Source organism: Aythya marila (genome assembly GCF_965140915.1).
Source record: "Aythya marila genome assembly, chromosome: Z".
NCBI lineage: Eukaryota > Metazoa > Chordata > Aves > Anseriformes > Anatidae > Aythya > Aythya marila.
The window spans coordinates 14,494,883-14,520,800 of NC_139080.1; the positions used below are offsets into that span (position 1 = coordinate 14,494,883).

A 25,918-nucleotide genomic window follows, 5' to 3' on the forward strand; every position below is an offset into this window, starting at 1 on the left:
TGTTTGCATCCATTTTATAAACCACTGATCGTGTTATCTCATCTAGTATTTTTAAAATTAGAAGTTTTATTCTATACTTGATTATCATTCGGAAGCTTTTGGTTTTTGTTCATGCTATTTTGACTTGCCACCTATGCGGTTTTCACATACAAGTTCTTCGGTGGTTACTCAGTGCTACAATGCATGACACTATTGCTGTGACAGCATGACTACTCACCTTGCAAGCGGAATTTCTTAGTTTTTCAGTTCCACTTTAAGTGTCTTCCTTCCTCTGAAGACTAAATCTTTTGTATGATTATCATTCTCATCTTGACTATGAGTTCTAGATATCAGAACTATTAATTCTAAGGGAAATTCCTAAAACTTATTAAGTTTTTCTAGTTATTTGAGAATTTCTACACAAAGGAGAGATACAGTAAAATCACATCTGTACCACACTTCTGTAACTATCATATTCTCTAAGAACTAACATTATTTCAAAAAAATGATCTCACTATCCTTGCACTCAAAGCTACACTTCTGTTGTTATTTCACTGGTCTCCTTGGATCCTCTGCATTTTTAATCAGTTATTTAGGTATACTCACTGCAAGACAGACCTTGTAGAATGAAAAATAACATTCATTCTTCCACATAGACACACAGGTATACATACCCCCAAAAAGACTTGAGCACCCTCTACTTCTGTAGACAAGACTTCTGAAGACACACAACCTGTTATGAGATGGTCAAAATATTTCATGAGACTGGATCTGTAGGTAAGGAAAAAGTCAAAGAAAAAGCAGCAACACAGAAGCACAAATCATTTCCTCTACCCTTAGGTATTAGAAACCTTTGCTCTGCTTCAGGGAAGTCAGGCAATTCTTCTCCTATACTGCTGCACCTGTGTTAACTTAATCCCATATAATGGCCTCTAATACCAGAGCACCAAAGTCCCAGTTTATGAAAGAAGGACAACAGAGAAAACACGTACAGTTACACAGCTTGAATTCAGAGCCTGCTGTGTACCAGGGGCAACTTTCCTGGAACACCCAGACCAGGTGTTCTTATGCTGCAACACCCGGAAAACTGTTTAAAAGATAAGAAAAAAAAAATCATCGTGCAGTGCATTACACTGTGCATTTCCTTTGCAAGTGTTTCGGGCTGCTTCTAATTTGTTTCTGACAATTAGGCAAACTTAATTGAGCAACCTCTACTCCCACATGTAGCTTTGTTTATGACGGAATATTCTTCCGATTTTGTAGAGGCTCGAAGAGCTGTCATGCCAGCCAATCATATAAAGTCCTATTTACTCTACCTGAACAGACCACCACCACTAGTATAGCTTATTTATATACGTGTTATTTTAAAACCAACTACACTTCCTAAGAATGAACTTTATTTTCCAAGAGGCAAGATAACAACACTAAAATGCTGAACGATCAAATCACAAAAGTGGCCTTTTTTTCCACATCTGCTCACACAACGTTGAAAACTGGTATTATTCACCCTCTTCCCTTCGATAAAAAGTGCCTCACGCACTTTGCCCTGGCAGAATTTCTGCTGTCAGCACACCGTGACATCACCACTGCCAGAGGTTTAGAGAAAGGGGCGGGGGGGTGGAGGATAGTAAGAGTGGAAAAAAAAAAAAAAAAATTAGACTTTGGTAACATGTTTTGCCTTTACTTCAGAGAAGAGGTTCTGCTTAAGGATATAAATTTCGTGCTTCAGGGCACGGGTTTCGTATCCACTGTAGTAACTGATGTCATCTGGAGTAGGAGCGAGGCCGTGCGGCCAGCCAGCGCCAGGTGCTGGACGTGGTGTGGCGGTCTGAGCACCTCGCTCCTGACCAGGCGCAGGCACCACTGGTGCTTCTCCTCTCCGAGGAACACCTTTGCGTGTGTCTGCCTGTCGTGGTGCGAGCTCCGTGCCGCTGTTTCTGCTCCAGGGTCTCGTCAATCACCGCTGCGCGTTGAGTGCCGCCGCGCCAGGCATCAGACCAGCACAGATCAGCACAGCTCCCGTCCGTGATCTCCTTGTGGTCAAGCTCAAGCGAGCCCTCGAGACAAACACACCGACACGTCCCCCGCACACGCACACACACACACACCACACACACACACACACACCACACACACACACACACACACACACACACACACACACACACCCTTCCTGTGTTTGGCAACGCCACCAGCCGCGCACGGGAGCCAGCGCGAAGCAATACATCGATGACGGGCGGTGAGGAACGCCGACGGCTGGCAGCGGCAGCCTGATGCAACAGCTCCCGCCGCCGTCCCGCGGCACCACCCGCCTTATCTCCCGGCCACCCGCCCCCACGGCGGGACGGGGCGGCGGCAGGTGCCCCTCACGGTCCCCTCACGGTCCCCTCACGGTCCCCTCACGGTCCCCTCACGGCCATTGGGCGCCCCCTCCCGCCCGGCCGCCCCCGCCGCGGGCGGAGGTGCCGCGGGCCGGCCCTGCCCGCCGCCGCCCGGCCAATGGAGCGAGAGGGCGGGGAGCGGCGGCGGCGGCTGCCCCGGGGCCGCCTCCGCCCTCCGCGGCGAAACTCGGCGGGAGCGCGGCGCTGAGGGGAGAGGAGCCGCAGCCCCGCGAGGCGGAGGGAAGGCAGGGAAGGGGGAAGGAGGGGATGAGCGGCGGGCACCACGCTCCGGCACCTTCCCGCGACGCCCCCGCCGCCACCTGGAGCCCCCGCCGCTGCCGCTGAGAGGGAGAGGGGCGGCGAAGGACGCGGGGACCCGCGGGGATCCGGTGCTGGGCTCGCCCCGCTGCCAGCCGGGGCTGCCCCCGCTTCGTCTCCTCTCACGATTTTTTTTTTTTCCTTCCTCTTTTTTTTTTTTTCGCCTAAACCACACCGGCTCTTTCCCTCCCCCCTCTTTTGCAACCTCCCCGCTTTTCCTCCCCGATCCCTCCTTTGCTTTTTTTTTTTTTTTCTTCCCCTTGCCTCCCCTCGGCTCCCCAGCCATGTCCTTCAGCCCCACCATCATGCCACCTGCCAACGGCTCCGCCAACGGGACCGCCGGCGGGGCCGAGGGCGGGAAGCCCCCCACCATCCCCACCGTCATGTTCATCTTCGGCGTGGTGGGCAACCTCATCGCCATCGTGGTGCTCTGCAAGTCCCGCAAGGAGCAGAAGGAGACCACCTTCTACACGCTGGTCTGCGGGCTGGCGGTCACCGACCTCCTGGGGACCTGCCTGGTGAGTCCGGTCACTATTGCCACTTACCTGCAGAACCGCTGGCCGGGAGGAGACGCGCTGTGCGAGTACAGCTCCTTCATCCTCCTCTTCTTCGGACTGTCCGGCCTCAGCATTATCTGTGCCATGTCAATAGAGAGGTACCTGGCCATCAACCATGCCTACTTCTACAACCATTACGTAGATAAGAAGCTGGCGGGGCTCACGCTCTTTGCCATCTACGCTTCCAACGTCTTGTTCTGCGCCCTCCCCAGCATGGGGCTCGGCAAATCGACCCGGCAGTACCCTGACACTTGGTGTTTCATAGACTGGCGAGCAAAGAAGGCCACTCATGCAGCGTATTCCTACATGTATGCTGGCTTCAGCTCCTTCCTGATCATGGTTACAGTGATCTGCAACATCCTGGTCTGCGTGGCCCTAATTCGCATGCACCGCCAGTTCATGCGACGCACATCCCTGGGGACAGACACCACCTCCAGCCGCTTATCTGACTTTCGCAGACGCCGGAGCTTCCGTCGGATGGCCGGAGCAGAGATCCAGATGGTTATTCTGCTCATTGCCACTTCCCTGGTGGTGCTCATCTGCTCCATTCCTCTGGTGGTGAGTAGCATTGTGCAACCCTTCTTCTTCTATCACCCACATTGCTGAATCTTTTCTCCTCCTAGCCTGTGCCTGTAGGACAGAATCCCATTTAGCTGGTGCCGCAAACTCTAGGAGTAATTTTAGTGCAGTTAGCATGCATACATGGTGATAGAAGAGAGTAGTACTGGTTTATATTTACAAGAAAAGAAACACACTCATCCCAAGTCCTAGGCTCCTTTGATTGGCTGACATACAGTGCCAAAAATTCTTAACAAATTTTCCACCGTTTAACTGGAATCCACACAGCACAAGTCTTATTGAGAGCTAAAGGCACTTTAAAGTTCACTTCCAAAATTAATTTGTGATGAGTGAGGTTTGGGGCTGGCCCACACTGCTGGATGCTTATTGTGTTTTTAAAATAGGCACTCTGCTGATGAAGTGTACAGCAGTCCGTAGGATCTGGCAGGGGGAGAGAGTTGTCTTCGCATGGCACCAGCAAGGTGCAGAGCGCTTTGTGCCCAAAACCAGAACTGAGGTCCCATCCTGAAGGATACACTGGGGGTAGATCCCATGCATTTACAGCCCTCAAACAGGTCCCCAGTGTTGGAGGTCTAAATGCAGTGGAGCCGCTTGGTGTAATTTTCTGTTAAATAGGAGTTGGAGGATTCTGGCCCACATGGAGCTAGAGATCATACCAAAATGCCAGACAACATTACCACTAACCATTTGCTAATTTTCTGAAACAGCTGCTACAATTACTGTCATTGACTTGAACATGCAGGATCTACTTTCTTCTATTCCTCCACCTTATCTCAAAGGAAGACAAAAAAAAAAACACACCAGCTCGAGGCTCAGTTCTTGCTTCCCACCCACCATAGTAAAACTTGGCGAACTTCTCTCCCCTTCTGGCTCAGAAACATTAAACAAGCAGCTGGCTTGCCTTACTCGCCACCTTCCAAAACACATTTTAGGGAGCCAAGCACTGCTTCTTAGACAGAAAGTGTTTTTGGAAGATGGATTGTTTTCAGGGAGTTTATTGTAGGTAGGAACTATTCTGCAATCTCAGTGTCATGGAGGGGTTGTGATGTGCATGAGAAGCAAGTGACCAGCTGGGGATGCGAAACAAACAGGCTACAGCTCAGTAAGGAAGTTCAGAAAAATACGTCTGAAAGCTCGGAGAGGTCAGTGAGTCCATCCCCCTGCTTCAAAGGAGGGTGTAACTGCAAGGGTCAGGCCAGTTTTGCCACATTACTAACATAAACAGGAGCCAGTGGAGTGTGGCTTTGCTGGAGCACCAGTGCTCAGGCTGTCGCTGAAGGCTGTCTCCCGTCCCGCAGCGCCGTGTCACTTTGCGTGGTGCCACGGCATAACCGGGCACTTTCCCGTCCATTTATTGCTCGTCGCCTAAAGGAAATCAAAACGTGCCATTTGAGTTGTGCACAGGCTGCCTCTGAGCGGCACGCGTGTTAGATCGAGGAACCTCACGCAACCTGTTCTGCAGTCCAGCACCAGAAACCTCACGGGTAAGCCGACTTGCCACACTGGAAGGAATCAGGTTGTAGAGTGGCCAAACCCTGAGAGTACCCATGGGTCCACAGTACTTAATGCAATTAATCTAATATTGTAACAGCTACTTCACAAAATAACAATATGCTGTCTTCAAAAGAGATGCTGGTAAATGCCTAGAATGGGTTCTGGGAATTAAATGCAATGTCACAACACAGTGCAGGGTACCAGCTGATGGACTTCAGCGGTGTCAGGAAAAAGCCAAAACCTTATCCCACGGAGGACTAGCTAGAGAACAGCTGACTGAGAAATGAAATTGTTCGTATACATTAGGAGCTAGGGAAGCTTTTATAAAATCTCAAAAAAAAAAAAAAAATCAAGAGGGAGAGATTGCCAGAAAGGAAACTAGATTGTTGACACTTAAAATTAATGAACTTGGGTGGGGCGAGAGATTTATTATTTAAACAGTAGCTGGTGAACACCTTAGCATGTGTGAAGGTGCGGGTGACAAAGTTCTGAAGCTCTCTCAGACCTTGATTTCACTTCTTACAAAGGCATGGTGTTGCCTCGAGAGTGCTCACATATGGTAGCTTTTCTCAGCTAAAGCCGCAGATTTCTTCTGTATGTAAAATGAGGTAGAAGATTGTCATTTCACTATTTCCGTACCTCACTCCGATGCATGACTAGGAAAAAAAAAAAAAGTTTTTTTTTAAAACACGTATAGATACATCATTACAGTGTCCAGCATGGTTAAACTGCTTCATTGTAAAGGCAGCTTTTATCAGTCATTTGCCTCCCCCTGTGGAAATAACCTGTACCCATTTATGTTTCTTTATACGGTGATGCACTGCTGCATATGTGTATTAAGCCCTCTATGTTACTTATGCACTGAGGTTAAGCATTCCAGGATAAGCTCAGAGAAGTGACACCTTTATGCTGTAAATCCTTAGAAAGAGCCACCAGCAGAGACAGGAAAATCACTCATATACACATACATTTTCATGACGCAGACGAGTTCTTCTGAATTAAGCTAGGGAGCCCTCACCACAGAGGAGACTGAAAGGTGCGTTTATAACAGGAGATCCTGGCGGGCACCAAGAACATACAAGTAGTAAGGTGGTGGTGGTGGTATGATTCAGATACACAAAGCAAGCTCAGAGGTTGCTTTGTGACTGAAATTTTCTGATGAGCTGATTTCCTACTGATGATTTCAGCTGAATAAACTATCACTGAAGTCAAAGCAACTTCAGAAAGAGAGACGTAAGCTTCTAACTTTTTAGAATTAACACTTTCACAAGACAATAAACGAGTACACAGAGGCAGTCCAGCAGACTGTATTTACTAGGGTTTCACAAAAATTTTCACGTCTTAAAATACTAAATAGACCTGAAATAATAAGAAAAGGCTTGGCTTGGTTTAAAAAGTGGTTAAAGAAAAGCAAGCTGAGTCACAGAGAACAGACATTTTTAATAATGAGTGATTTATTGATTTAGTGATTTATTCATAAAATCAATAAAATTTTACAATGACAGCTACTATAGCAAAATTATTGAGCATTGTACAAAACACTGAGTGAACTTTGCAGAGATAAAGGCTGATCAAATTTATCAAGGAAAAAAAAGTTGAACAAAAATCATTAGAGAAAAAAATCTTCTGATATAAGATTCTGATATAAGATGTGAATAAGATAAGAATCTTCTGATACGTGTTCTCAGTGTACAGAAAGTGGTGTGGAAAGCATGAAGAAGAATCTTACAATAGTTTAAAAATGAAATACGGAAAAAAATACACAAATTGCATGCTGCCTCCTTCCTGCACTCCACATTGGTTATTTCATCTTTTAAAAATCTGTGAGTTTTTAGAAAAGAGAATTAGACATATTTAAAAGTAGGGGATGAGTTTCATGAGGAGGGGAGGGGGGGTGTCAAGAACGTATTAGAAATTGCTAGCCAGCCTTTTAAAAAAATAAAAACAACTCTTTCGAGTGTACATAAGCACATAGTATTCAAACTCCAGTTCACTCCAGCAGTCTTTCAGACACTTGTAGATTTTTAAGTGTGTGACTTTTTCTGATCCTAACCACTGAATATTGCTGAATTGCAGTGAAATTGAAAATAAAATGCTGTGTTTCAAGATGTACATGTATTTGATCATATAAAATAATCAAAGGTTTCTAACTTAGTGTTTAATTGATCTAAAAGATTGGATTTTCTTTTGTTTTGTTTTGGCTTGTCTCTGAAGTACAGGGGCTGTCTGCAGCCAAAAACAGCAAGGTGGCAGGCATGATTTTTGAGCAACGGAGTGATCTGCTACAGCAGACACCAAACCCTTGAAGGGCAAAGGGTATTGGCTTGCGGAGCTGAAAAACTTGTTTCCTGCTTTCTACTCTACAGATTTTAAACTTATCCTATCAGTATGTGGGGAGATTTTACGAGGACAGGTAGAAGCTATGAAGATAACTACTCCTTTAATTATTCTGGAACAATAAGTATGTTAGTTACTTTATCATACTGCATAGGAATAGAAGTCATGATTCACATTCATATTTAGTAAAAAATAAAAGCATCAAAACACGCAGGACTATGATGTACAACTACCTATCGCTTCACCATAAACTCAGTGCACCATGAAGCAACGTGCTTCTTAACACAACTGCAAACAAACCACAGATACTTTCAAAATATGTTGCCTGTATTCTGTGGCTGCAGATGTAACATTTAAACCTCATTCTATTGAGACTAGAATTGTTCCCATTCGCTTCTTTAATCAGGATTTTAAACTGCAGAAATTCAAGCACAGCTTAGCTAACACAGTAATGAATTCCACTTATATGGGACTTACTAAGAAGATGCAAGGCAATATCCTTCATTATGCTTCATCCTGTAACAGAAGACTTGTAGCCAAAACAGGATACATCTCTTACTGTTAGTGTAGACGATACATTAATAAATGCTCTTTCTTTACCAGGTTGTAAAGAAATCATACAGTGACATTCCAACACAGATTAATTTGTACCATACTGTGATTAATATGTAATCCATGCAATAGATCTGAACTGATAAATGCATTTGACATTTTGGGGGGCTGCTAAGAAAAAAAGTGGCACCTTTCTGTGAAACTGAAACAGTTTTGTACAGTCCACAGTTTTCAATAAGTAGATCCATTTTAGGAATCTCTCACCTACACATCACATATCTGTCACAAGGAAATAAAGCATACAGAGATAACATAAAGCAAGCTGTGCAATTTGTGATTGTACTTTTCAACCACAGCGTCAGCACTTAAAGACATTTTTGTCTTTCCGTAAACTCTACCGGGCAGTCAGAGAAAGGTGAATCAGGTACTTGAGCTTCAGGTGGTGCTTATCAAAGGAACAATCCCACTATTAAGTCACTGATGTGTAACTATAGGTCTAACTTTAAAAAAGAAAAAAAAAAAAAAAAGGTAAAATAAAAATCAGGTCTCCAAAGTTGGTCTGCATACTTCAGCTGTCTGCAAAGTGTGCCTTCTGGTTCTGCGATGTGCATGAATTTGTCAGTAAATACCTCTCCCTGTCACACCTCTGATATTCCTGGCAATGACTGCATGTAGTTAGCATGAGCTGCTAGCAGTCCTCCACTCCCACAACACTGTCCTTTGGATTCCTGCCTCTCAGGACAGGTACCCTTCCCGTGATCAATGGTTAGATACGTCGACCAGCATTTACACACCTTCAGGGTGCATTCCCTTGCATAAAGGAAAATCTCAGCACAGAAAAAGGAACAGCATCTGTAAAGAAATGTTATGGCGCAGGTCAAATCCTTAAGGGAAATTGGTTCTTCATGTATTTATGACCCCTTACTATCTTTTCTTTTTGTGGGGTGGGATGGGGGGCAGAGGGAATCTCACACACGTGGCCAAGGCGATTCCAAGGACAGTGTTTAGCTGATGCCGTCGTCTCAAAAACTCATTTTTCAGCGTTTCACGTTATGGAAACCTGACGGCCGCTTTTCAGGTTCAGAGCTTGTGTCAGTAAGTGCAGCTCTACTTGCATAAGCTTATGCAAGTCCCGGCACTAATCCCCTCCTGCAGTGTTTATCACTGGCAGTGCATTGGCATTTGCTGTCCCTCCCTTGGCTGCAACTGCTGCCCGTGGGAATGGGAGCAGCCAGCACGAGCTGCGGGTACCCCGTCCGCCAAGCTGGGATGCTGCGACTGCGGGACATCTGTGCCACCTAGCGGTGCGCTCCTGCAAGCTGCACTCAGCGCAGGGCAGGGGAAGGCTTTCCTGGACACCACCTCCGAAAGCCCACGGCAGGAGATTTCAGCAATGATGTGCCTTTTTTAAAGAAAGAATCCTCAGTGAATGCCTGCTAAACTGCACTTACGGATCTGGGGCTCTGGAGGGACTGGTCTTCTCTCAGCCAGCAGTACACAGAGTTCTGTAGTGATGGATATCAGATAAGAGTGGCAGCAGTTTGGAGACAAGCAAAATAACGAAAAAAAAAAAAAAAAAAAAAAAAAAACAAAGAAAAATAAAGAAAAACCAGACAAGATCTACATGCGCAGGAATATGCTTTAAAGCGCTTCAATTGCGTGTGTGACTTAACAGAAAAATCAGCTCAGTAAATTAGCTGTCAAAAAAACATCTGCAGTGTTAGAAATAATTAGGAAAGTAACAGAGAGTAAAACTCAGATCATTATAATTCTGTATCAATTCAAGATTTTCCCATATTTGGAATTCTGTGTGAAGGTTTTGTTACCCGTAAACCCATACAAAAGTACTGAGAAAGAAAATACAGATGATCACCAGTTTCACACTCACTGATTTGAGAGAGACCATATGCATAGGACTTCCAAAGAAGCACTCTACATTATTTTAAACATACTTTGTTTGTAGCTTTGGAGCACATTCAAGCTCTGAATCCTGACAGGCAGAATACCATCACCTTGCCCTGCTGCAGGAAAATTTCTCAGACAGATTTGTGATTTTTTTCACCAGGAATCACAAGCATAACTTCTATAAAAATGACTCAAGGAGGCTGTTCTAGTTTGGCTGTTGTTTAAATGCTTGTCTTCTTCCTTGCCTGTAACCTTCTCCTAGGTAGGCCTTGATTCATTTCAGGAGATAAGCCTGAGACTTTAAAACATCCCTACTTTTGCTACTAGATTTTTACTGTATCACATAAAAAGAGAAGTAATACATTTATTTAGACTTACCTTAAGAAATCCAAACTAAACAGCATGTTCCATTATCCCGTCTTTTCAGTGGCTTTCTTAGGCCTTCCTAAAATGCAGGACACTGCGTAGGTCTTGCCAAAACAGAGCAGCTATTTGGGACTGATAAACAAACTCATATGACATCATGCTCTTTAGGGACACTGGAAAGATAACAACAACTCATGTCAAAGAACTGGCCTGTGCCTTAGAACAGCATTACTGAAGTGGCCCCAAATCCAGGGTAGGGACATAGGGACTGTTTGGTTGTTTTTTTTTAGATTCAGAGGAAAAACATGAAGGAGGCATTTCTGTGTAGAAGGCAGGATCCTGTCTTAAATTTTGTGCATGATAAACTGAAAGTGCTAATTCAAAAGGCAGATTCAGAATCTCCAATTCCTAACTACTTGATAAGCATTTTTACGGTTTTCTAAGTAGAACCCAATGATGGCTCATGTATGTGAGCAAAGCACTCCAGTCCAGTCCAGTCCAGTCCAGTCCAGTGCTGGAATCATCTCATCATCTTGACCTATTAAAAATCTCCTAACTAGGGGACCTTTCTTTTTGTTCCTTTATTTTTTTGGCCAAAACATGCTGCAACAAACCAACAGCTGAAAGTATACAAACAGTTCCAGTAAGGACAGGTGCCAGAAAAAAGGTATTTCTAAACTAGGGGATCAACAGCTCTGGGCTCATTTCTGGAAGTTAACATACCTGGATTATAATATGGGTTTCAGCTTATTTCTAAACATGCAATTATTAGACCCCTACCGGAGGAACTGATTAGCCTCTTCAGTGAACTCAGATATCCCTTTGCAGATAGCGTAAGACTTGAGATATACTAAGGAAGCAGGATACAGGTCTAAATCTTTGTTCCTGGGTTATATCCATCAACAAAGAAGTTGCAAAAGCAGCAGCCCAAAACTGAAGGTTGAAGGATTAATTATGAGGGGAGCAGGGAGAGAGAGCCATTCTTTTCCTACCTGTAGCATGGAAGATCAATTTACAACAGCTTAATCTCTGATTTTCTTGCCATTTCCAAAAATAAATTACTTTGCCAGGTTCTTCTCATGTTCTAGCCTGCAGATGTAAATCAAGATCTCTGCTTCAATACGTAAACTTTGATTTCCTGATGTAATTGTAAAATTGCACCTTTTTCCTCCCCCGTCTCTCTGGGTAGGTCCGTGTCTTCGTGAACCAGCTCTATCAGCCCGAATTAGTGGAGGATGTGAGGCAAAACCCTGACCTGCAAGCCATCCGCATCGCCTCGGTGAACCCCATTTTGGACCCGTGGGTCTACATCCTCCTCCGCAAGACTGTGCTCAGCAAAGCCATCGAGAAGATCAAGTGTCTCTTCTGCCGCATTGGAGGGGCCCGGAGGCAGCACTCGGGGAGCAATTTCAACTGCGTGGATGGCCGCAGGACCTCTTCCGCCGTGTCAAGTCAGTCACCCTCCTTCATCTCCCGTGAGCTGCGGGAGATCAGCAGCACCTCACAAACACTGCTCTATCCCCCGGAGTTAAGTGAAAGCAGCGTCGGGGGGCGCGTGCTGCTTCCCGGCCCCAGCGCGAGCCTGGCTCAGTCTGACACTACATCCGTAAGGACACTGCGCAGCTCAGAGACCTCAGACTCTTCACACGGGCAGGACTCCGAGAGCGTCTTCCTGGTGAATGAGATCAGGTCTGGCGGTGGGGCCAGCTCCACATCCAAAGGCAGCCCCCTCCAGGTCACCTTCCCCACAGAGACATTGAATTTATCGGAGAAGTGTATATAGCAACAAAAGGCATCGACCCTGGTGATCCTTCCCGGTACGCTGGAAAAACTGGTGCAATAGATAGGTATTCTGCCTATTCAAGGGGAGAGGGGTTCAGCTATGCTCCAAAGGGCTATTTTTCTCTTGCCATGTGATGGGTACATTTCTCTTAGACTACTGAGGACTGTGTGGAACAGACATTGGCGCTGCCATCAGAAATTGTACAAGACAGGTCTAATGGGACTGGAAACACGAACATGTCTTGTTCTGGGACGCAGGAGAGCTACTGGGCCTCTTGAAATAGGAAGACCCATCACTTTCTTTCTTTCTCTTTCCCTTTACAAATCTGGTAGAACTGTGTTTTCCTGTGGCTGCTCAACTATCAAGAGTGTAAGCTTCTGGTACTAGAGCAGAATGTGAGGCAGCTACTAGGAACTGGACAGAGCTACTCTGACAGCTGCCTGCAGTAGGATTTTAAAGTGTCTCACTAAAGCATGAAAATGTGAATTTTTACTGTTGTATATGTATCAGGACTGAAAATATTTAAAAGTCTATTCTTCTCTATGAGAAGGGTTCTTACTAATACCAGGTATATAGAAATGATTGCCAGCCTTCTCTTCCCCCAGTATTGCCTGCTGATAAGACATTCTTGTTTTAGATTTGTTATCCGTGCTACATTCACGGCCGATATAATTCTTTAGCTGAGAATACATAAACACTTTGAGTGAAATGGAAACATATGTACCATTGAGAAAAAGAAAACACATCCTTTCAGTTAAGAATATTCTATCAGTGTATGTACATACTAAAATGCCAGATTTTATTTATGTGCTGAGAATGTTTCCATGTATAAACACATTGCTCCTCTCTGAGTACTTCGGCCCACATTCTGCACGCACTTAGGCACACACTTAATGTTGCCCATCAGAGTAGCCCTTCCGCTGCCAGGGAGACTCCTTACATGTAAAGTTAAGGACATATAGAAGTGCTTTTAATATCAGGGCCTAAAACTTTCCACCCCTGGTTAATAGTCTTAATATTCACTTTAGTTAAAGCATCACTGATGTAATAAAGGTATTTTTTCATAACATTTATCATTTTACTTTAAATAGTAAATAGAATTTTATGACGCTGTAATCTGATATTCCACCAAATAAACATAAAAAAACATGGAAGCAGAACCTTCATTTAAAAGTGTAGGTTATATAGAACCATCTTCTGGTCTTGTACCTCTTGCAGATTATTTGTTCTTAGAGTTCTGATGACAAAGACATCACCCAAAACAGCTGTTAACCAGTGACAAAAGGACTTCTGGTGTTTTGTTTTGTAAGGGGTAGGTCTTGTTCCAGAAAGACCATTTACTAAAATAATTCTGTACAGATATTTGGAGGATGTTTTGTTAAATACTAAGCATGTTATGCTGCTTAAAGTGTTCTCATGTGAAATGCTTTATTGTAATGAAAATCTTGAGCCTTATGTTGATGGTATGTTTAAGCAGTTGTACTGACCAAAATCACTTTGGGGATAACAATTAAATGAAAATGTTCTGCTTGAGCTCAAAAGTTTATGAGAGTCTGCCATTCAGTGCCAACTCCTCACTTTAAAAAGCCACCCATTTGGAACACTTTGTGCTTAGCTACTCTCAAAACATACTTGGGTCTGGAAGTTTCCAAAACACCACAGAACAACCGCCATTAGCAAGAGGAAGCCTCCTTTGAAAATGTCCCTGAGAGCATTGACACAGAGCCATGAAAATTTTTCACACAACAAAAAAAAATCAAAACCCCCACACAGTTAAACCTTAGGCCTGCTTCATTGTGTTCCTTCAACATGTGAGCACTTGTGCTTATTTACCTTCACGCATGTAGGAAGTGAAGTTAAATCTGTGCACAAATATTTGCAGCAGAAGCCAATATTGCACTGATTAAGTTGGAGAACAGTATTACTCACGCTCCTACTGGAGCTACAGATAAAGATCTGCCTGGATTCTTTGCAATTAAATCACTTAACCATGGTCTGTTGCTTACTAGTGACCAACAAACAGAACACACTATTGCTGCCTTAGATAGGAAGCAGTACCTGGCAGAGCAGGAAGGTGGGACCGCCACCTGCAACCATGCAACCTACAAAAATACTGAACCACACCTTCACAGCTGGAACAAAACAGCAGAACAAGTTATTGGTATTGGATGCAATGACAGAAGGAAATATCTCCAGTGTATTAGAGTCCAGTATTTATATAAGGCCTATGCATTACTGATGGAAAATGCGTGTGTTCTGGAAGACTTTTAAGCAAGAAGAGACCATTGTAAGCAGCTCACTTTCCCTTAGCAAACACAAATAAGCCTGAAGTCTTCCTCTTGCCCTCAGTACTGAACTCAAGAAATCACGATCAACCTACAGATTAAAAAGTCTCATAAGCAATACTGGAATTGTCTATGAGAACTCAGTGGCAGTGCATGAAGACAAAATAGGAGCCCATCTATCACTTAGCTGCAAGCAAGGATGTTCAGAAGCAGCCTGGCTAAAAGAACCAGGCAACTGTGCCTGTGTTTAGGGTGACAGACCACCAGTGTCTCTCTCCTCATGCCTGAGAGTCCTGATCAGCTTTGGAACCCTGCTTCATACACAGTAGCTTCCTTCCACTCCTCACCTACAATTATCCACATACTCTGTGATACAGTCTGTCTTCACATACATAGCCACTTTCATGTCCTCTGTGTGTTCACAGGAAATGCATTAATTCCCAGTTCAAAAACAAACCCAAATTTTTGTATCTCCCTGACTCCATCCTGTTGGTCCTATCACCAGCAGTCTCACACCCTCACTTCCAGCAGCCTGCCTCTGCCCACACACCCCCAGCCACAACTTCACAGAACCCTTTCCATCCATCCACGAGTTCTGCTAGACCTCCCACACCTGTACCACTCCCCAAATCCTGATCCCAAACTCAGTTTAAGCCCCTGTCCTGTGGCATGGTGTGGAGAATCTACCCACCACAGGTAGAGGAAACTCAGTATTTGTAGGAGACGAGTTTCTATGAAAATTAGTTTCAATCTCTGACAATAATATGTTAGCATTACAATTGGCCTTTTCTTCTGCAGTTTTCGAGCCACTCTCCCCCAAGCCTGTAGCTGTGCTTCTACATGTACATCTCTGCTGCCTACAACACGTTACCTAACCCAAATCCATGCTACAGGTGCAATGCCAAAACACTAATAATAATCCAACATAATCCACTATCTCCAAATGGTACCACCCATCATCCTAACCAAGAAGTCTCCTACAAAACTTTTTACTCCGTATTCTGCTGCAAAACAACAGCACATCTGTGTTACTTATGGCAGATTTACTTACTTTTCAAGCTACTAAGCACCAACAGACCATTCCACTGCTAGGTCCCGTTCTAGACCTGTCAGCTTGATGAGATCTGGAATCCAAGTCTAAACCCCCTTCTTTCTGAACCCAAATACTCGATTCATTCCCTACCTCCAATCTTTCCCCTTGATCATTTACCCTCTACAATTTGTAGAGTTCCTAGAGTTGCTGCTCTTAGAAAGCCATCCCTCAAAACCAGGACAGCACATCTGTCGGGATCCAGCAGTAATCCGTGCTCATAAGCTTACTTGGCTTCTAAACTTGTCCTCTGTGGAAATACCACAGGGCAAGGACTCCAATCCACTTGAGAGCATGATTATTAACATGACACCAACCTACAATAAAATGCTTTATCTGCAATCTGACAATAAGCCAAGACCACATGCTTCTGCTTTCCTGAACCCCAGTCCTAACGTACCTTACTACAATTTCACAGCTGTTGTTAAGACCTAGAAATAAGCTAAGAGAGCACCAACCTTCAACACAAGCTTTTACCTTCTTCCCCTTGGTTTTAGGATCTGGGGAGCACTGACCTCACGTAGCCAGATAAGTTTTCAATGCTACCTTTTTCTCATCTTGATTCCAAACATCAACAGTTACTCTGAGAAATCTTAGAAACTAGAAGACTAGAGGAAAAAAAATTGTTTTGCCTTCCATAACTATTTTTAAAATCCGGTCTCATATTATTAAATCCGAGTCACAGTTATCTGATCCATACTTTATCTTCCAGTATTGTCAGAAAGCATTTGTTCTCTCTCACTATAATCTATGTTTAATTTTTCAAAGATGTTTATCTCAGTCTGTACAGGTTGTATTCATCTACTCTATTTCAGCATTTGAAGTTAACTGCCAGTCAACTTAGGCTTCCTTTGTAGTCAATGGAAATAATTAAGCACCTTGGGAGGCTGATTCATCTAATTCAAAGATACTTATCTAGCAAGAGGCATATGAATGGCTCTCTAAGGCTGTGTATTTCTTTCCACTGGATATAAAAAGATTCAAACAGAAAAAATAAATGTTTAGCAGTGTTTAATAAATTAAGCAAGAATGAATCCCAGCTAAACTACCGTTGCCGTTGAGATTTCCTCTTTAACTACATCATAACAATTCAGCATTTTCATATTCAATTCACATGGAAGACTAAGACAGAGGAGCTAGTGCAGCCACATCGCTGCTACTGATGATGATGAACAATAAATAAATAAACCCCTGCTGGCAAAGTGGCAGTGTACTTCACAAACACTCCATTTTTAATAACAAAGGCTTTATCCTTTTGATCCCTCTCATTTGGATACTCCTGAGAGATTCAAAACAGCTGACAGCTACCCTTTATTAACGATTTTTCTTGAGACAGTTGTGTTTTGTTTTCCGCTACAACTAATTAACACGTTCTGCAGAGACAGAAGAAGCCAGCTAATTAAATGAGTAACATCCTAAAGTGGCCAGTGTTAAACCTTATTCTTGTTACAACCAAAAGAATAAACAGGCATCACTAAACAGCAGAGAAGTCAGTATTTTATTCAAACAGATCCAGAAAATCCCATACATGCAAAACATGTCATGCTGTACAAAAAAACAAACAAACAAACAAACAAAAACCAGATGTTGCAATCACCAATTGTCAAACTTCATTCCAATTTGAGAATAGGTCACAGGAACTTTTCTGCTCCCTGTTTCAAGATGTCACGGTCATGACAATATCTAGAAGTCGTAACCTAATATCATCAGAAAGGAAGTCACATTTACTGCTGGAGATGGCAACAACAACCCTTCAAGCCCAGCACAACTGTTGAGCCTGATGGTACAGATGCACACCCCTCTATTTAACTTTGCTCAACAGTGCTGAAGTCAATAGCAATTTTGCAAAGCATTTCAGTGGAATCAGATACAGTGATAAAACTGACCTCTGAAAGGAAGGAGGCAGTCCTTCCCATGTGAGTAAATACACAACACTGACACAAGCACAAAAGGCAAAGAAAGAAAAGATGTGTTTGATTATAGCAGAGCTCCTTCAAAACAGGAAACAGAAAACACCTTACAGCTTCTTGTACATTTCCTTTCTAGACAGAGAATGTCTCTTCTTTGAAGAACTCTGTCAAAATCCTTCTCACGCTAACTATTCCTATGTCTGAACAGGTTGTATTATTTGTTAGGAAAAAACAAGATGAAGAAGTTCTTCAACAAACGTGACTTTAAACTTGAATGAAACCATATCTAATCAAATGCCTATTCAACAAGCACTTATGAATCTATTTCAGAACTGAATGAACAAATAAAAATACATGTTGGTGATGTATTACACTTTTTATAAAATTAATAGTAATTGTTTTGGATAATTAGATGTTAAAAAGTGAAGATTATATGTGTCCGTGCTTGCACACTGATCTAAAATTCAATGTTTGCAAAAGTCAACGCTTAGTCATGTAAGAAGAACATGGCAATTAAGTCTTTGAAAAGGACAATTAATTTCTGCAACAACTGTAAATGCCCTCTTAAGAATTTACAATATTCAACTGTACTATGCTCTGAGAGAAGTGATTTTTCTACAATACACCTTCTATTTCAAAAAACACTATGCTTCTTGAGGAAAAAGGATGTTATTGCCTTTAAAAATGTGTTACTTTGAAAATAGAAATCAAGTATTAAAAATGCAAAGATTTCAAAAGGTTCACCAGGCTACAAACCTCTTATTTGAAATGTGTGGGTTTTTTTCATGCAAAATATTATAAAAATTAAGTGGAAATGATATGTTCCCAATCCTGAATTTTCTAAGAGTTCCTCGGTAGACTGTTTTTTTTTCCAGTCCAGTTAGAAACCTATCGTCTCTGTCATGTCTCCCCTGAGAATGAAAAGAGAGTAGTCTTAACACAGAGCACATACGAGAAACAGGTTGATTTTGTTTCTTTTAGCTGTCCATGTGAGGAACCAACACCCATCTTCCCCTAAAGAGAGATGAAGACCACGCAAACAAGTCTTTTAAGTCTCTCACAGTATGAAAACCCATAACCACCACAGCATCTAAAATCCAGAAAGAATACAAAAAGGGAGACTTAGACAATGCTGTCCTGAACAACTGGTTCACTGAAAACACACTTTAAATTCACAAGAATTATGAAAAGCAAATTGATTCCCTTATCAGATTAGCCTTACTAGGAAAAAAAAGGCTAAATGTAATACACTAGCCTTCAGACGTAACAATGTTCAACTCCCACTATTTTACTTTCAGTGGTGTTTGTAGTATAGCACTTAAGATAAGGAAAGGCCAGCTTCAGTCTCCACTGAATGTTCTTTCTTCTGGTGAAACGTTTAATAACAACTAAGCATTCAGGTGCTTGTTTGGTATAGCATGGCCTTTCATCTAATCAGAAAGTATTTATATATATAAAGTATTTAACCATTCACCTGTGAAGGCAACATGAAAGTTTCTACTGATTGTGCTGACTACAGAACAGATCCCAGGGCTATCACACACCAACACTCACAAAATGAAAATCTCTCTCTGCTTCACAGAAAACTTCATCATAGAAAAATTAATCTTGATGAAAATAAAGACTCCTGATAACAGAACAGCTCACACTAGCTCTAGGATAAATAATGCCAATGATTAAGGATTGAAATATGTTTTGCTTAAAATCTCTTTTCCTTTGCATTTTACATAAGAGCTCATTAATTTCTCAGAAAACATAGACATTAACCTGTAAATCCATGAAATACAGTAAGATGAATGTAGTTGCTAGAATGTAGTTAAGCATTTTAACATTGCATTTGTTCATGAGATTTTCAAAATCAGGTCTTGGCTTTTTTCCCCAAAAATATGGATTGAAGTACAACTCAGATTATTGTTTTTTCACTTTACAAAAGAAAAATAATTTCAATCCTTTTATTTTGCAGCCTCCCCGGCTGCTTAAAAACCAAAAGACACCTAATGCAATAAATAACACTAGTTCTTGAAACAGTACTGACAAGACGTAAGGGTGGCCCTATCGGGCTCTGATAAAAAGGGTTTCATCAGGAGTTGTAGTGCAATTCTCCTTCTCAGTAACAGTTTCTACTGTGCCTGAAGCAGACACAATCACTACAGTTTTAGCTGCTGAAAGAGCTTTCTCCTTCTCTGCAATGGCAGCACATACCGCCACAATTTCATCACTTTCAAAGTCATAGTCTGGGATTGATGCTTGTGCCATCTCTCTTCCTTTGGCCAGTGCTTGCACTGCCTCAGTCTTTGTTGCCTTCTGCTGTTCATATAGTTTTCTTGCCCACGAAAGGTCCTCCTTCCATACTTCGGGGTTCATGGGAAAGATGTGTAAGGATACCTGAAAACTCCGAATTGCCTACAAACAGAAGAGAGAAAAAAACACAGATTGGCAACTTTAATGCCTACACATTTCACCACAGAAACTGACAGAAAAAAAAGAAAAAAAAAAAAAAAAAAAAAGAGCACATTGTTCAAGCAAAGACAAAAATAATTTCACTCCAATCTGTCTTTAGTGGAACATCCTCCCTGAACTCAAAGTTCAGTAATAGCATTACCCCCAGATAACTCTGCATGCAACTGTCTGAAAGCACAATGAATGCAGGAACAGATCAGGTACCTGGCAACAAAGGCACAACAAATAAGAGTTCACATGTCAAAAATAATACTGCAATTAAAAGGGTAAATGCCAAATCATTTTTGTTTTGATGGCTTTCTATCCCACTTTTCTCCTGGCATCAGATATATGGGAAGGCAAGTGTAAAGAGATGTGGTTTAAACAAATACAGAAAAGGAATGACTGGGATTTGAAGCATCGCTAACATCGCTCCTTTTAAATTAGCACGTAGTCATTTCACATGCAGACCTACTACTACAGTAATCCTACCCTCATGATAAGGAGTCTCTGTACCAGGTCAACTAAGCAAACTGGTTGCAAACACACTTGCTGAATCAGGCAAAAGTACACAAATGAACTTCCAATTTGGAGAGCTGCTCTAAGAAAGAAATCCTCTAATCTTATAAACCATGTAATATTAATAAAATTAATTAAGCATAGTTGACATTTTTTCTCTTTTCTTTAAGCTCAATTGCGAGAAATTTGGTAAATACAAATATCCAACAGAGACATATAAAAAATCTGTCTAATCCAGTAGAAGTGATAATCAGCAATAAGAAGAAATTGCTAGAACATTGGAAAAATGCCAGAACAAAAATTAAAACTGTATTGGATTTATAATTATATTAACAATGGAAAGGTCAAGACTAACTTTATCTACTATGATTTACAGGTATGTACACACAGGAACATAACTAGTTCACATTTACTATTTTATGGTCAGTTATGATAGTAGCCACCTGAATGATGAAAGTCTTGCATGACGATGCACAGAAGCCTTCCCACAGGGTAGCAGATCAGTGATAATACTGCCGAATAGTATTTGGGAAAAGTTCCAGCAGCTCACATATAAAGACTTTAAAGACATGAACTATCATCAAATGATGTATTCTTTCATAATTTATAAATACTCAAAGGATGCAAATAAATTTGAAAAATCACTGCTTTTCATCTCCATTAACAGGAACTGCCAATTCATCCTTCTTCTGGCACAAAGTAATATACAACTCTGTATGACGTAAACTCAGAAGCAACAGACGAGAGATACAAAGCAGATTTTAAGTAATGTTGATTATGCTATCAGCATTATTGCTGTTATAATAGGCAGCCTTTCAGTTCCAGGAAAAAGGAATACTTTACTATTGGTCCACAGCCAGATCTGAAGTGTAGGAGCACGCTGGACTTTAAACAGGAGGAGTACAGTTTATTCTTGCAGAACAGTGTCACTTTGTTCAACTTTGCTTCCTTTAATTTCCAGGGATAGATGAGCTACATGTAAACACTAGATGCTCTTTTCTTTTTTTTTTTCTTTTTTTTTTTTTTAATTTATGTTAAACACAAAATATAAACAAACACCATCTGCCTTTAAACCTTCCATGAAAGAAGCCCTTTAATTAAAACCTTTCTATATAGTTATGTTCATGCACATTAAGCAACATTAAACACAGTAATCAAATACAGATCAATGTACAGCTACATTTAATAGGCTGAGAAGCTGCCTTAATAATTGTATGATACAACACAAAACAATCCTTTTAGTAAATCTATTAGAAAAAAAAATTTGCATATGACATTGCTATAAGTAATATAGATTTGAAGTGGTGCAAAAGATCAGAGAGATTACTTTTAAAGCTACAACACAATACTGAAAAATGCTAAATTGTTATTTACATAAAATCTCATGTTGCCATTGTAATTGCTTCTACAGTCATCAATTTCTATTAAGACAAAAGAACTGAAAATAACAGGAAGACAAAAATCCATAAGTATATCCCAAACTGCCACAGGTGGCAGTTAATCTATCCATCCGTCTAGAATATGCCAGATAAAATGTACAAAAGTGATTTATATTCCTATTTCTCATCTTGTTTATAACTTTAATCATGACAAACAGCTGCTGAAAGCAAACTGGGATGTATCTTACTTTAATCTTGTACTGAAGTCATTCACTCATTCACTTGGGTCAATTCAGGAAGTGCTACTTTCAAATCTCCTGCCGATGGAGATGTAAATCTCTTACTCAAATTATGGCCTTATGGGAAAATGTGATGGTGCTACATAAACTTGATTTTTTTGGTTTCAATTTAATGGGCAGCTGTGGTCTCAGAGACCTTGCATCTAAGGATGCCGTGATTTTAACTCAGTAGAGGTTCATGCATTTGTTTTGGTTCTTTGAAGAAGAGTGCTATAAAATCTACTGCATGACGTTCTAGCTTGCTGAGTTAAGAATCCGAAGAATTCGTCGTTTTTAAATATTTGCCATTTTGTCATACTATTGGGTTTTCTACTGCAAACAATCATCCTGTTATTCATCTCATGAGCAGAATCTCTCTTGCTGGTATGCAGAGTCTTTAAATGTAAAATGCAGTTTTGATCTGACTACAGTTATTAGTAACATGCTTTTATATCACATGGACCTAGTAATTGCTGCTACACAGTGACCGTTCCCCTTTAAAAAAAGTAAGAAAGCATAATCTTAAAAGATTATGCAGTTCACACATGTCCCCAGGGCTTAGACTAGGTTTTTATGTTACATCTGACAGGAGTCTAGCTGACCTATTTTAAAAGTTGTCCAACAGTGGAGATGAATATACATCTGTAAGTAATCTTTTTCCATTTTTGATGATCCTTACAGAAGGATTTTTTTCCAACATATTTTATTGCAATTTAAGCCTGTTATTTCTTGTACTATTCACAGTTAACGTAACTCATTTTTGCAGAAACCTTTAGTATATTTGAAGACACTGTCCAAATTCCTCTTTATATTTCTCTTCTTTAAACCCAAAGGAGTCAAATTCTTCCAGATAATTTCACTCTAGTTTAATTATTTTTTATGACATAATCTGTATAGCAAATGCTTTTATTTTAATTTAAAATAGGCTAAAATGTCCCGTACAAGATTTCTGTTCTGATTATTTCTTCTTTCCAATAGACATTTTTTCACTGAAAATTTCTTTCCAACAAAAATAATTCTTCTGTATTCAAGAATGAGATGAACACCTTAGGTTTTGCCGTTCTTAAGTTTATAAATCCACTTTATTCAGAAGGTACAGTGTTTTCATGTGGAGAAATGACATGAAATACAGTAGGAAATTTTCCAGATGTGGAAGATTTTTGCATTAAACACACTGGAAATTGGCCACGCTATACACCTGTAAAAGTCGTTCTCATTTGCCAGACGTCTGAGGCAACAGCACTTTAGTTCTCCCACGCTGAACTTCTCCACTGCAGAGTGTTCATACGGAGTGGATTAGGATGCATCATCCCCAGGGGTGACTCAGCATACATCCACCCTGGGCCACAGCATCTGAGGGCTGACACAAAAGGCCACAGGACGTGAGCCTGACATGCGTGACCCTGGAGCCACAAGAATACAGCAAGTACACAGTGGCCTCTGGCAACTAGTAGAAAATTTTTCCTCAGTTTCTTCGGCCCTGAGCCCATGTCTCTATACAGACTTGAGTTACAGAAAGTTTGTCAGTCACAGTGTCCACTTCAAGCTTCTCTTCAGTGTGCATGTTCACTCTGCATCTGACAGTGGCTCAGGCATGTCTGTCCTCTTCTACTTTCTTTGGCTGTCACCAATCACCTCCTTATTTTCCATGTGCCTTTGCACAGTTTCCAGAAGGATCTGCTCCTGGGCACAGAGGAAAGACTGACTGGCCTGTAGTTCCCTAGGTTTTCCTTTTTTCCTTTAAAAGTGGGGGTTATGTTTCCCCTCTTCCAGCTAGTGGGAACTTTACTGGACTGCCACGACTTCTCCAGTATGACAGGTAGTGGCTTAGCATCTATATTTACTAGTTAGTTCAGGACCGTGGATGCATCTCATCAGGTCCCATGGACATCCGAACACCTTTAGGTTCCTTCACTGGTCTCAGACATGATCTCATGGTCATCTCTTCATTCTCACGGTCCCTGCCTTTTCTTTCTCGAGCTTGGGCTAAAAGGCTGGAGCTCTCGCTTGTGAAGGCTGAGGCAAAAAAATCATTGAGTACCTCAGCGTTCTCCATACACTGGGGAAACTCATTTCTTCCTGGCCTTCTTTCTTCACAATCCTTATCACCTCTCTGCCTCTCTGCCTTATTATCCCTCAGTGAGTATCCTCAGAAGACACTGCAGCAAGCTCTGTACAAGTAATTGTTTTAGGCTGGCTCTGCCTTAGAGATCTGTACAGTATGCTCTACTGCATACATAAGCATAATCCAGGTTGATCAAGAGAATAAAATACTATCTCATCAATAGAACTCAGAATATTTGACTTCTCTATTACCAAATTATATGGATAAAATTGTTACGTGAACATGTTCTAAAGAATGCCTATAAATCTGCTAGAATAGATCTGTTGAAAGAACACTTAAGCTTATGGAAATTTCCTTGCTCTTCTGCTTTACTTCCTGAAAATAAAAATAATCTCTGAGTAGATGACATTTTCATGCATTAAAATTATACATATATTTGATGGTATACTAAAATATATTTATGACTTCCAACAGTGTAAAAAAATAAATAAATAAAAATAAAAAATAAAAATAAAATAAAATAAATAAAAATAAATAAATACACTATAGGAGCTGGGGACTACATAACAGGTATAGGACCTGTTGGGAACCTTCCATTACTAAGCAGTATCTATTCCTGACTCGGACCGTTCAAAGCTGCTGAAAAGAATTTAACTCTTTTTATTTGACTAAGCATTTTATTTTCTCTCAAATTTTACTTTAATACCTCCCAGATACTATGTGCTAGAATGTGTAAGTGTCTGGCATGTAGTTTAGGATGGAGTCAGCAGGACAAAAACAAGCCCTGTGATTTTTTATTTTAAATCAATGTCTTTTATCAAGTCTTGATAAGGAAGGCAGTACCAGGCCAACTCCTGTTCTTACCCCTGTCATCAGAGTGGTTTCAAAGAGTGTTTATCAATACAGTGATAGGCACTTTATAAATATATATATATATAAATAAATAACAGAGCTTTTGTTTCACACTTCAAATGGAGTGACAAGAATTTCTAAGCCAAAATTATAAACCAAATAACTATTTTTAAAATTTAATTGGATCATTTTATTTTCATTTATGCACATAAGAATAGCAAGTGCTGACTATATTAGTATAATAAAGTTAAATATTCCATCAATGTGCATAAATAGTTGACTACAAAAATCATCCACACATTATGTTGGGCTTAGAAGGAAGATCATCAGAGCAGTGCAATTAAATATTTTAATCCCATGTAAGTCTATAAAAATAAAATCTGAGTTGTTTATTCCCTCAGTGTGGCAGGAACACAATCTGAAGTACAGGCTTTTTTTGCATTTCAGTGGAAGACCAACCATCAGTTATGAAGGCTACACATAAATGCCATCATGTTCTGTTAATGTTTCTTTTGATTCCCAAACAGATTCCAATAAAAATATAATAATTCCTCTTTGAATAACTGCTATCACTACACATAAAGACCTCAACACTATTTATTTCAGGAAAAATTAAAGGAAAAGTCTGATTTGAAGATTCATATTGTCAAGAGCTGATTTCTTTTACAGAATGCAGTCTCACTCTTACACAACCACCTACTTAGTAGTAACACAGCAAGCTGCATTCTTCTAAACATCAAGCAGCAAGCATCCACAGCTGGTTCATATTTACACATCTTCACAATCCTGAATATCCTAGCTTTGAAAACGAGGGCTCAGCTCACAATGGGGTAAACTTATGTCACAGAAT

General features: G+C 41.1%; 2 protein-coding genes across 2 annotated transcripts in view; one reads left to right on the forward strand and one right to left on the reverse strand.

Moving 5' to 3' along the window:
* Positions 1-2,408: 2,408 nt before the first annotated feature.
* Positions 2,409-14,042, forward strand: PTGER4 (prostaglandin E receptor 4). Its single transcript, XM_082783297.1, has 2 exons — positions 2,409-3,793; positions 11,658-14,042. The coding sequence occupies exons 1-2, from the start codon at positions 2,963-2,965 to the stop codon at positions 12,249-12,251; spliced, it is 1,425 nt and encodes a 474-aa protein (XP_082639423.1). The 5' UTR covers positions 2,409-2,962; the 3' UTR covers positions 12,252-14,042.
* A 3,065-nt stretch (positions 14,043-17,107) lies between these two features.
* The window catches only part of TTC33 (tetratricopeptide repeat domain 33), a 51,260-nt gene continuing 42,449 nt past the window's right edge, over positions 17,108-25,918 (reverse strand). The window contains exon 4 of the mRNA XM_082784182.1: positions 17,108-19,939. Within this exon, the coding sequence (XP_082640308.1) occupies positions 19,589-19,939 (351 nt within the window). The 3' untranslated portion in view covers positions 17,108-19,588. The remainder of the gene's footprint in view (positions 19,940-25,918) is intronic.